This window comes from Ambystoma mexicanum, chromosome 2p (genome assembly GCF_040938575.1).
Source record: "Ambystoma mexicanum isolate Mex_15411 chromosome 2p, UKY_AmexF1_1, whole genome shotgun sequence".
Taxonomy (NCBI): Eukaryota; Metazoa; Chordata; class Amphibia; order Caudata; family Ambystomatidae; genus Ambystoma; species Ambystoma mexicanum.
The window spans coordinates 153823205-153836231 of NC_090923.1; the positions used below are offsets into that span (position 1 = coordinate 153823205).

The 13027-nt window shown below is 46.1% G+C and overlaps 2 protein-coding genes across 2 annotated transcripts in view; one reads left to right on the plus strand and one right to left on the minus strand.

The window, feature by feature from the left end:
- The window catches only part of CHCHD4 (coiled-coil-helix-coiled-coil-helix domain containing 4), a 139975-nt gene extending 134455 nt beyond the window's left edge, over window positions 1–5520 (minus strand). The window contains exon 1 of the mRNA XM_069643403.1: window positions 5303–5520. Within this exon, the coding sequence (XP_069499504.1) occupies window positions 5303–5504 (202 nt within the window). The 5' untranslated portion in view covers window positions 5505–5520. The remainder of the gene's footprint in view (window positions 1–5302) is intronic.
- Window positions 5521–5994: 474 nt separating this feature from the next.
- TMEM43 (transmembrane protein 43) overlaps window positions 5995–13027 on the plus strand; it is a 239491-nt gene continuing 232458 nt past the window's right edge. Inside the window, exon 1 of the mRNA XM_069643404.1 lies at window positions 5995–6150. Within this exon, the coding sequence (XP_069499505.1) occupies window positions 6139–6150 (12 nt within the window). The 5' untranslated portion in view covers window positions 5995–6138. The remainder of the gene's footprint in view (window positions 6151–13027) is intronic.

Genomic DNA, 13027 nt, shown 5'->3' on the forward strand with positions numbered 1-13027 from the left:
CATCAAACGCATCTGGCCGTCTGTTCATGAACATTTTCTAAAGTGTTCACTTGTCAATATGAAGACTCTTCCAACAAAATGAAATGTAGTTTACACTGAGATTTAGACACATGAACTTTACTGTAAAACATGGATACAATGCAGTGCTTCATAGTAGCAATACTGTTATGCATTACTTTTTTTTTTAGGAATGGAATTGCATAACTTTTTATTTTTTTTAAATCACATATAGTGATATAGGATATAGTTCGCTTAATGAACCCATCATCTCAATTACTCCTGGTTTGCAATTATTTAAAAAGAATATTTCAATTCTTGCCTAGTACGACCACGCATGCCTTTAGCGTCTCAAGAGTGGAAGAGAGGATTACTACTGCACTCTCTCCACATTAGCCCCTTTAAACTTGCAGAGAAAAGCGGCTGGGGACAGCCCTGAAGGCAAAGGGAATGCGTGGTGATCTGTACTTTCATTGAACAGGTGACCTAAATAGCTACACAAGTACCCATTTAATGCATGTATTTTCTACATATTTATAAAGCGCCTCCACATCAAATGGTGTTTCAAGGCGCCACGAGACAAAAGAGGGGGGTGTGGGAAATAGACAGGGGAACAAAAACCAGTAACGCTCTGTAGTGCCTACAATCCAGAAAGGTAAGCAGGAAGAAGTATGGAAGCCGGCAAGTATAAAAGGTGTGAGCTTCATTATGTTACAGGGCTGAACAAAAGTAGGGGGAGCTATGGTAAATACATCCTTCTGTGATCATCTCCCATCCTGTGTGTCCCAACCGTCACTGCTGGACCCCTGAGGGAACATAGGGTTCAAGCCCAGCTAGCACTCTATGGCTTGCATTGTATACATCAACGCAAGCCCAACTCCACACGCTCCTACTAGGAAGTGTGACACTCGGATCGTGCAAGTGCAGTAACAAGAAGTGCAGGTGGGAGGGGAGTGTCAAGTGCCGGTCAGGGTGGAAGGGAAGTGCAGGGCAGAGTGGAGGAAATCAAGTGCTGGGGAGGGAGGAGGGCCTCTAGGGTTAGGCAAGTGCTAAGTGGAGGACAGGTGGTTAAGTGCAGGGAGAGTGTGGAGTGAGGACAACACACTAAGTGCGAGTACGGCAGTGGATCTGGTTTGGTAGCGATGAAAACCCCATCAAACTAGTCAGGGGAAGGGAGTCTGGTGGTAGACTAGGCGAGGAAGGATTGGTGTCCTGTAGGACTCAGAAGGGACCAGACTGCAGTCAATGGGCAGAATGGAGGTATTATCAGGGGAGGTGGGAGGGGAAGGAAAAGGAGAAAAGGAAGGTCTTTAGCAAACCTACAGAATTGTAGCATTCTACTACAAAATCACGTTCCTGACTGACCCCAATAATCCCCCGAGGTGGGGTGGAAGACTCCATAAAACAAGGTTATCTAGCACAACTTTGTCACAGATCTTTGGGTATTGAAAAGTGTGCAAAGAGACTAAGCTAACGAGTTCGGCTAATTTCACCATCCCTTCGCCCTACAAACACTCAGCACCCAGTAGAGAGACTTTATGCATAAGGAGATTCTGGATCTGTAGAAGGCAGTTTGTGCAGTCTACTCACTCTCCAGTGGTCACTCGCACTACTGCAGAGCGTTCCTGGTCCTCAAGCTATCACAGGGCTACACACTTGTGTTGGATCTCAAGAGGATGAACACATTTGTGCAAGATTCAAGATGGTGACACTGCAGCGAATCATACTTGATGGCAACTGGAGATGGTCTTGTCCCTGGATCTTATCAATGCCCATCTCCACGCCCGAAAGAATCTTGTGGCCACACATTCCTGAGGTTCTCAGTGGGAGTGAGCACTTTGGTTCTCCCCTTTGGTCTTCGATCAACCCCACTAGCATTACAAAGTACTAACTGTGCAAGGGCTATCTCGTGCTACCCTGCAAGTTGCCCACTTCTCGTTGAGGATTCTAGAGCAGGGCTATCATTTTGTGCATGTCTGCAATGCCAAGATTAGATTCAACGATTCCCCATTTTACATGGTCTTACAACCAGAGCAAGGCAAGTTGGGAGAGGCAGTGGAAGCCTGTTTCGTTAAACTACTCTCCTCACAGAGAGTGGGAGTTTGTTGTGGGTTATATAGTCCAGGTCATGAGTAGTTCAGCAATCCTGCAAGAGTTATTAAGTATCTCCCAGTGTTATAATGTTATGCGATGGTGGCAATATGGAACAGGCAATTCAATTAAGACTGCACCAGGTGCACAGGAAATTGGGAGGTCCCGTCCAGGATGGAAGGCAGGTGCAGAGAGATTACGGCCGGAAGTGTGTGGCAGGTGTTTTTCCTAACAATGCCCTTCCTAGTACCGATGTCTGTCTCAAGGAATCACCTGGGGTGCGACAAGGTATACAACGATCCCTCAGGATAGGAAAACACTAGGATAACTGGTTGGGTAGTGCTCAGGTTTGATTGCCCTGCACTGGAACTATTGTAATTCACTATTGACATCTTGTTCTTTTGCCACTACATTTTTGGTATTTTCGTCCACCCCTTGTGGTTGAGCCAGCTGGACGGCTCCTTATGGCCCTAACTCCATCACATGGTACACAAACAGTGATGATAGGGTTAGAGTTACAGCTCCCTTCGTTGAATGCCCTTGTTATTTTGCTATATATGCTATACTGCGGTAGAATGTGTCAGTCCGCCAATTCTACACTTCTGGCTTCTTTCCACAAGCTACTTTTCCTTTTATCAAGGTTAAAATCCACCGGTATAATGGGCCACGTTTACATATGTACAATTACTTGCATCTGGATATACTTACCAGGACTTTAAAATTGATTTCAAATGCACGCTATTTACATAAGATTTTTTAAATGATCGGACCCAAGTGTGGGGGGGATAAGAGTACAGGCTTACTGTAAAATAGCCTGTTAACCTACGGCTCCATACACACGTGCCCTACAATGCACATAAAGCAGTGTACCTTTATGAGAAACCTCTATCCTCGTGGAGAGGAGTAGGATAAAGGCTTGATCTAGAAGTCCAGCAGCTAAACTACTTTGCCAGGGGGAGATGGAATAATCCATTTATCATGTAATCTTAGAGATTGTACTACTTATTGAAAAGAAATCTAAGATAAAAGCAAATGAACCTCACAATAACAGAAATTTGGGTAACCTTTTACCTTTACGAGGCGTTTTGAAAGAATGTTGATGCTCATGGACTATTTTAAATTGTTCCTAGTTTGTGTGTCATTAACCAATGGCATGGAAAATAACGTTGTAATCATTAAATTCGTGGAATGAAGCTCTGTGTTATTCCTATAGATGTAACATATGAAGTTGTAATCTGTCGATCTTTGATTGGATGTTTGAACTAACCCAGAAGGCAAAGAACAGAAGGGTAAAGTATGCAGTGGTATTTGTTCTATTGTTGATAACTATAAATGAACTAGAAGTTAGTTTGTGGCAAATGATGAAATTTTAGTTGGTTTTAGTATTTATCATCTATGTATTGTATTTTGTAATTGTGATTATTTATTATTGGAGGTTTTGTTTAATTTGCGGTTAAGCCAGAAAAATACTAGAATAAAATCCACACATCCGACGCCCCAACATAAAAAAAGCAAACTTTTTTTTTTTTTTTTTAAATGTTGCTACCGCATGCATAAAGATCTCAAAGCGGTATCGGAATGAAAGAATGGACATTGAGTGAATTGCAAAACAGGGCGATTATCAAGTCAGCATGTGGAAATGTAGCTGCTTTTCAATACATTTTAAACGCAAGATGTCTCCTGGAATTGTGTATGTATAATAAAAGTCCATCATGCCTTTCCCCGGCATATAAATAGTACACGATCGCCCTCTGTTGGTTTCAAGTGAAAATTACGTTTTCAATGAAGTGTTTCAAATGAGAGAGCAAGTGTCCATGGGAAACATTTGTAAAACTTGAAGTGTAAATAAAAATGTAGCTTGGATTCCGAGAGAGCATTCGTTTAGCTACAGCCACATAGTTTCAAACATGGTGTGAACTAATAGACAAGTGGAATATCTAAATGGACAACTTTTGAATTTAAGATGGCTGAATGGAAGAAAAAAAACATCAAATGTATAAATGGATTGACGCCGAATGTTACGTTTAAAGCAAAGATCGGTTTTCAACGGGACGGACAGAACGAGGGGCAAACCTGGTGAGCCTGCATTTCTTTTAAACGGTTCAGCACCAAAACATGAATGAGATTAGGCAAGTATTTAACATGCGGCTGCGGTTATGGTACGAAACTTTTGACGTAAGAGATGTCATGTGGGAGTGGATTCACTATACATTTTTTTATAACAGAAAGTATACACATTTAAAATGTGCTTTGGCTGTTGCGCTCATCTGTCATTGAGACTGTAAGGGAACATGTGCTCAGCAGTGCCCTGTGCACACTCGCAGTCAGCTTCACATACTTCGTTGAACGTGTCTCTTAGCCCTTGCTTCCTCCAGGAAACCCCTCAATGAGATACATTGGAGAACCTCATTACGCTATGGCGATTTACCCTTCGCCGACCTACTTCGCTTGGCCCATTGTTCCATTCTCAAGAATTCCCCATTGGTCCCATACCATCCATGCTGGACCCTATTACCCAATTACTCTCCCCCATTCATAACCCTTGCCATGGCAACCAACAAATGGCCTTTGTTGAGGGCGCTTAATAAGGCCGAGTAAACCTGCAATGGTTTCCACAATGCTGCAATTGCTCCTCGCCCTACCCTAGTGTGTTGGTCTTTTGGAGTTAGCACTAACATGTTTACATTTAGCCCAGAATTAAAGTAGTAAAACAAAAAACATTCCTAAGTGTGGCTCGCAACTTTCGCTTTTAATTCAAACAACTTCGCCTAGGGTTTCTCGTTGAGTAACAATATCATCATCCATGAGGGCCCCCAATGCTGTTTGCGCTGGCCCCTAGCTCAAGACAGCACCAAAAGCTCAGAGATGCCACCTTGCACATATCGGCTGCCAACTACCCATACAACCCACTCCATTGACGTTTGGGACACAGAGGAAGTACAGCAGGCGTCTGTGGATAATTAGAGCACCAAGACTTCTTTTTTCTAGACGAGATCAAAAATATGTTGCTCCCAAAATGAACCTTGAAACACAGGAACATGGTCCACCCTAGCGCACAGGTGAATTCTGCGAGGAACATATTGGGGAAAGAGGGGGGTGGCATCCTGCAGTTCCCTATAACCACTATCTCCGCCACTCTACACCTGCCTGTAACGTCTCCCCCAAGGAGACGTGCGCCCTCTGTACCCCTCTCCACCCTCTCCCGGGTCCGCACCTTCCTGCCGGCAGTAGGACATGGCTGCGTCGCGGCCTCCTGCTGCTATGGGAGAACACGCGGCCCTTTCCCACACCCTTCTCCGACCTCCAGCCTCTCCTTCCCCGGCAACACGGCAGTAGAATGAGGCGCACGACACCTGACGTAGTCTCCAGCGTCCAGACAGACATCTGAAGCAGTAACGAGCTGCCCGGTCTGTCATTTGCGAACGCGGCGGCCATCTTGAAGTTCCAGAAAGCCAAACCCTCCGTTGAAATACGTGTTGAGGGTCCGTGGTATCTCCTGCTACAAAAAAACTCTCAAACTTTCCACCATAAAAAAGGGTAAAAATAATATCGGGGCATTATTTTTATGTATTTTTCTTCAAGAAATAGTATAAATACAAAACAATATAATATGAAAGTTACTATCATAACATTAAAACGCATAATATATTACCCTACTTACAATATAACATTAGACCCATAATAAGAAGGCATGCAAATTAAGTCACAACGGCGGTTCACTTAAGCCACAGTGGACCAGTCACTCGCCCAGTGTCATTTCGGACAGGAACGGTCCTCATACAGCCGGTGATAGATTCGCCTCGGCGCTGCAGTACGCATGCGCAGAAAATAGTTGCAATTATTATCATTTTTTTTGTGCTAGGTCCGATTTAGTGAAAGGCTAAACTACAATTCCCAGCAGGCAAGGGGAAGAAAATGGGTGTGTAGCAATGATTGAAGATCGTGTACTTGGCATTTTTTTTTAGCTTGCTTAGGAAGTGGTGAACAATTGTAAAGACGGTGCACAGAAGCAACACGCAGAGAAGACCAAGGCAGTAGAAGACTCTCAAAATGACCAAAACTGTGAGTTCCCTATACTCCCGTTTGATGGGCTAGCCTCTCTAGTGCTTTTCTTTACTTTAGGATTGTGCTAATTTTAAGGAATGTTCTCGGTAGATGAATCAACTTAGAGAACGTCCTGAGGCAGCTTTTGGGACAGAAGTAGGGGACATTGCATATTTCAAAAACCTTGAATTAACCCCTGAGTCGAATTGCTGGTCCTGCTTAAACACTGAAACCCAGTACACCGACTGGATCTTTTGGAAGCCCAGTCAACACAGGACGCTAAACTGATTCTAAGGTGTTTATTGTACGCACCTTGTAACATGCAGAGCACTTGACAATACAGACATGCCAACATTCCAACTTACCTGGGCGGGAGATATCACCAGAGAAATCCGGAGTTGCACATTTTCCCTTAGGGATGCATTGGGGCTAGAAGTTAAGCGGGAGACCGTGGTCGAAGTGTACGAAAGGAAGTAGCGGAACTATGTTCCCTGCTGGCCTGCCCCCCTCCCCGCTCTCCACAAACCCCATCGCTGCACCCCCTCCCACAAACAATCCAACCCCCAAACAAACAGACCTGCTATTTGAGGGGAATGTAAAGTGCAGTGCACTGAAGTGCAACCTTCAACTTCTTCCTACACTTTTATTTTAAAACTAAACCATTACAGAACGGTTTCTTTTTAAAATAAAAGGATAGGAACAGTGAAACTTAAAAATAAAAAGTATAGGAGCACCGCTCCTGCCCTACTTCGACCTCTGGTGGGAGAAAGTGAAAAATAGCAATATTTGTTCACGAAAATTCGGGAGTCTCCCGCCTAAATCGGGAGGGTTGGCATGTATGACATACTCACATTTGAGTCATTGGTAAGTCAGTGCAGTGGACTTCACTGCACTGACCTGAAGCACTCTAAGAGTCTTAATCTATTTACAAGAGCTTGCGCGAGACCTCTTCATATGGGTATGGAATTATGCTCTGGGGATGAAGCAGTGCAGCACAAGGATGTATGGCTGCTAAGAGGAGCGCAGGGCCCACCTCACTAGGAGCGCTGGGGCACCACCGTTGCCCTGGAAGTCCGCCCCGCTGGCTTTCGTGGCTTTAACATCTCACGGGATGAGTTCCCCCCCCCCCTTTCATTAGAACAGCTTTGTTTTACTCCATTACAAAGTCTGTGCATTTGGTTGGTCTTCTCTTCTCTCGTTGGGGTCGATTCTGGCCAATCGCTGCTGTGGGGGTCGGAGTGTTCATGCCTGATGTTTATCCTCAGCCATGGGTGGTTGGAGTTGCTTCTTGGTGTTGCTTTCTCACTGAGGGTGCAGGGCTCATCATGACGCTCCCACTTTGGTTCTCTTCAGCCCTCTCTTCCTACACTTCTTGCTGCAGACCATCGGTTGATTCTGACAATTCATTGGCATTTCCTACTCCTGTAGATATGCGGGTTGTCAGTGTGTTCTTCTTGTATATGGCCACCCTTTCTAGATTCACCTCTTCCCATCGCTGGTATGCACATAATTTGTGCTTTTCCGGGTAACTTCGATGGCTTGGCTATACTTGGAGCCAGTTGTGGTGTCCTTGTGGGGCAGTCGTATTTTTACTAGATCCCCTTCATTGACTTCTGTGCATTGCACGGCTCTGTGCACTTCACTTTGTGCTTTCATGACGTCCTTGCTCTTCTGTATTCTCCACACCATTTCACTCATGTCAATGTCACCACCAGTTTCATCACTTTCGTGAAGCACCACAGGGCTGACGCTAGCCCAAAGGGTAGGTATGTAAACTCCTAAATCTAACCTTTCCACCAGAATCTCAGAAACCTTTGCTGTTCTACTGCAATGGGCAAGTCAGGTATGTGTCTTTGAGGTCTATTCTGCCTAGCCAGTCCCCTTGCTGTAATATGGCTCTCAAGAGGTGTAAGCCCTCCATCTTGAAGTGCCTGTATAACACAAAACTGTTTAGTTCTCTTAAATTTATAATCTGTCTTATTTTGTGCCGTCCTCTCACTAAGAACATGTTGCTTATGAAACTCCTTTCCGTATCTGCCGTTTGAACTATGGCTGCTTTGCGAGCTAGCCCTCTTATCTCTGTGTCTAATCATTCCTCGTCTCTCATGCTCATTATTAGAGCATTTGGCCATCTCCCTTGAGTTGGTCTGGCTTGCCAATCTATATGAAATCAGTCGCCATTTTTCTAAACATTGTGCCACTCACCCCCTACTGCGGGATTCTGTGTATCTGACGCCTTTAGTCTCACCTGTGGTAGTTTAATGATGGCTTTCTGTATGTCTCCAACCTCTCCCCTTCCTCTTCCTCTTCCTCTTGATGGAAAGAATGGGATGACTTTCCTTTCATCTGGTTTACATTGATATCTGTCATTGTGGAACCTGTTGTATGAATAGTGGCTGGTAGGGTGGCCCCTCCCTCTTCCAGCCCGGCCGAAAACCTGTTTTCAAAATACCCTTTTCAGGGATGCCTGGGCCTTATCGATTGCCGCATAAGAGTTTGCAAATCTTAATAATTCTTTCATGAAAGCGTCGCCAAACAGTTTCCCTTCGGCAGCGTCTTCCTCTGGTGTGGCCAGCTAGCTGAGTTTCGGGTCGATTTTAAGCAAGATCAACCTCTTTCTCTCTGGCATGATCGCGCTGTTAGCGTTGCACATTAAGCACATCGCTCTCACGGGCCATCCAGATGGAATAGTTGGATCTATGGCTTCTTTTTTCTCCTTGGCCTCCCCTGTCATCTCCAGGGTTTTTGTTAATGTCCAACATCTTGTCTTGGTAGGAACGCCAGGACCTGTCCAAACCTTTTTTGAGGTCCTTAATGTATCTCCCCATGAATGTGACCATGTGGTCATCAATGTCGGGGGTTCCTGCTACTCCTTCTGGCAGGTGAGGTCTCGGGCATTCCGCCCTTAACTTATTTCTGGCTTATTTGCCAAGGGTATCCTGAGTTGTTTTTTAATATACAGTGCCTATTTTTACAAGTGGTTCCCACTCCGAGGAAGGTGGATGGATTAAGGCGTCTGGGTGAAAGCCGTCCACGGCCTCTTCCTCATTGTCTTCTCATTTATTTTTCTTAGAAGCTCTATTGCTCTACTCATCATCGGAGGATATTCTCTACTTCTTCAGCTGATTGGCTCCCCCAATCTTCCTCTTCATATTCATCTGAGCTTTCAGACGCTGCATCACGCCATCTGCGTTCTTTATTTTTTGGTCTCGTTGCTGTTCACTTGCCATTTCCTTTCAGTGGCGAGCCCGGGGGGGGGGGTCTTGGCCTTGTTGGCTTCCTTTCTTCCCCCTTTTTCATTCCCTTGTCCATTTCCTCCCCTAAGTGCTTCCATTCCTCTGGAGAACTTTAGCCAGTCCTCCATGATTGCTAGCTGCTGTGAGCTATGACCCAGGCTGTCTCCCAGGGTCTGATAAAGCACTTTCTTCATTCTTTTATGGCTCACCTGAGGACTTCCCTCTTCACTGGAGCTAGACATCTTCGGGCTTTGATAAGTAAGATATGCCACTATTTATTTTTAACAGGTTATCCTGGGCCTGTAGCCATCAAAAGTATGACAATAATAGGGCAGAGCAAATGAGGAGAGTTGTTATTACTCACTTGGAACGTTTGTGTTAACCAGGTCTTTCCCAGATTTTACTGTCCCAAAATAATGCTTGTACATGTCTATATATGGAGAAAAAAATTCTTTCTGATATATCATACTCGTACACAGGTGATCCACAGCGCGATCGGTCGAAGTGAGGGAAGCAGGGGAGAAGCAAAAAAACAACGATCTTACTAGGCCCAGTGACACTGAGAACGTGCAAGTGCATGGGGAAGGGAAAAGGGGGAAAGTGCATGGGGAAGGAAAAAAAAGGGTGGGAAGTGCAGAGCATAAGAGAGAACAAAATAAATAGTAAGTAAATAAATAATTAAATAGGGTGTTAGCGGTGGTAGTGCAGCCTGTAAGAGGCAAAGGTGCAAGGTTAGTCAGAAAGGGTGTATCTGATAAGTGCAGAAGAGAAGTGGATGGGGAATTGTATGGGTACAGATACAGGCCCTAGTGCAAGGGGTGGCCCGAGGCAGTGCAGGAGGTTGGCAGGGTGAGCAGGTACCTGGGCCGGAAGGACAGAGGGTGGCCAGGTGCACAGTGCCGAGGGAGAAGGCAGATCAGCAGGGGAGAAGCGGGGCAAAGGCAGAAGCGAAGAGGAAGGTCTTGAGCAGCTTCCGGAACCGTAGAAGGTTCTCCTCAAGTTTCAAAGTGGCAGGGAGACAATTCCAAAGGGAGGCCTCAGCCGAAGACCGAGATGTACCTCCAGCTCGTTTCTTTGAAAAACGACTGACCCTGAGGGAGTTAGAGGTACAGGAGCGACGGGCTCGAGAGGGAAGGTATTTACGGAGGGATAGTTGAAGGTATTTTGGACCCAGGCCCCAGAAAGCCTTGTGTACAATGCAAAGGGTTTTTAATTGTAATCCTTGCATCCACTGGGAGCCAATGAAGGGATTCCAGAGCTGGAGAGGTACGATCCCAGGGCTTGAGGCCAAGGACAAGTCTCGCAGTCCTGTTCTGGATTAGTTGTAAAGGGCGGAGAGTGGAGGCAGGTAGATTTAGAAAGAGGCTGTTACAGTAGTCCGACCTAGAGAGAACCAGAGCTTGGGAGACAGTGAGCTTCTGAGGGAAGGTGAGGAAAGGAAGCGTACCTCTAAGGAGGTGCAGTAAGAAGTTTGACTTTTTAGAGACATCAGAGATGTGTGGGGAGAAGGAAAGTGTAGAGTCAAAGATGATCCCGAGGTTCTTAGCTTCGCAGGTATGGGCAGGAGGAGGGCCAAGGAGGGCCAGCCAAAGAGTGAGGGGAAAGGATGGAGACGGTCTACCGATGAGGAGGATCTCAGTCTTGTTGGCATTTAAACATAGATCGTTGGCGGCACACCAATTTTGAATGGCGATGAAACAGTCAGAGATGAGGGAAGGAGAGGAGGTGGCCGAAGGAAGCCTGAAAATGAGTTGGGTGTCATCATCAGCATAGCACTGGAAATTTGAGCAGAAGATGGAAATGCAGTATGCGAGAGTTGCCAGGTATTGGTTGAAAAGCCAGGGCGAGAGGTTAGTCCCCTGGGGAAAACCACATGTGGAGAGGGAGATAGAAGATAGGAAGGACCCAAGTTGTACCTGGGAGGGACGATCAGAGAGAAAAGAGGTCATCCAGGCCAGAGCCTGAACGGTAATACCCAGGTTGTCATGGAGACAATTAAGCAGAGTGGTATGGTTGACTGTGTCGAAAGCAGAGGAGAGGTCAAGTAGGATGCGGACAGAGGGAATGTTGGAGTCAAGGTTGGAGAGCAGGTCTTCACGGATGTTCAGGAGAGCAGTTTCTGTGCTTTGGGCAGATCTGAACCCAGATTAGTGGTCGTGGAGAGAGCCAACAGAGTCAGAATGAAGGTTAAGCTGAGAGATGACAAGATTTTCCAGGAGCTTACCCAAAAAGGGAGTTATGGAAACTGGGCGATAGTTAACCGGGCAAGAAGGATCAGCTGTGGGTTTCTTGAGGAGAGGATGCACAAGGGAGTGCTTCAGAAGGGAGGGGAAAGACCCAGAGGCAAAGGAGAGGTTTCAGAAATCTGCCACCTGTTACTCACCGGCTGAGAAGGTCTGGTGTAACAGGACTTCTGACTTTCTCTAATTGATTGAAGAGCTTGGGTTAGTCCTTAACCCAAGCCTCCTCACTTGAGGGAACTCTTTCCCTTGATGCACCCCTCTGCTGTATGAGAGCAAGGACAGGACAGAGGAGCCGATCAAATGAAAGAGCGGGGAGAACACACCACCACGGCACCAAGCTGCAAAGAAAAGGAACAAGGTTACTGACAGTTGGTGAGAGAATAGATCCAAGACCCCCTATTAAACAATAGAACAACCTGTGTGGTCTATCTTGGGCGCTTGCAGTAATATGAGGCGGTAACGCTCTTCCAGGCCCCTGGTACCTAGTAATAATAGACAGGTTTTAACTGAGTTCAAAGGTTCTATCTAAGGGACATAAGGTCACTAATCAGGAGTCTATTATCTTACCGGTACTCTGGGAAACAGGTGAGGAGTGTTTAAGGAACAAATTCACTTGATCAAACAGGTAGTATAAAATAACAGAAAGGGAAGGTTAGTAAGGGTTTTTAACCCGGGCAGCACAAGGGATGCACTAGTTCCGGGGTGGTGCACCAGCGAAAACTGCACAGCGTCCTGGATACATGCATGGCGTGTGTCCTGAATTCGAAGGTATTGAAGTCCTTCAATTCCCCACAAGGATCTTGGTCGGAGTCAGCAGCGCAAGAGTACTTAGTAGGAAATTGCTTCCTTACCCGTTCCAAAAGTAGAGCGTGGCGGGAATTACCAGATTCTAAACGAGAGGCAGAAGAAGGACCGTGAGGCAGGCTAGAGTCGGCAGTGGGGAGGTGTTGGAAGTACAAAAAAAGAACTCCGTAATGCAGGAAATGGTCGATTAACGTGCGGAGACAGTACACAAATCGGCAGACAGGAGAAGTCCGTAATGCAGGCAAGGGTCAGGAGACTGTGAATGGCAAATCCGGAAATGAGTAAACACGAACCAGGTCATCTAACTTTAATCAGAATCAGCGAGTGCCGTGCCTGAGGGGTTCTTAAGCGAACGCAGTAGTCCGGTTCTACCACGCCGACCTGTTTTTCCAATCACCTGATCCTCTGATGAAGCAAAAGGTGCTGCAACGGAACGCAGTCTTGCAGAAAGGAGTGTGGCTACTGCACGTTTCCAGGGCAACCGCCAGCGTCGGTAGAACTGGTCAGCCAGGTGCTGAACATGACGGGGAAACGGGCATTCTTACACAGAATCGGGAACGGAACCCTGGGATCATGACACCACCAGGTGGCTCTGTCCTGTTTTCGAGTAAC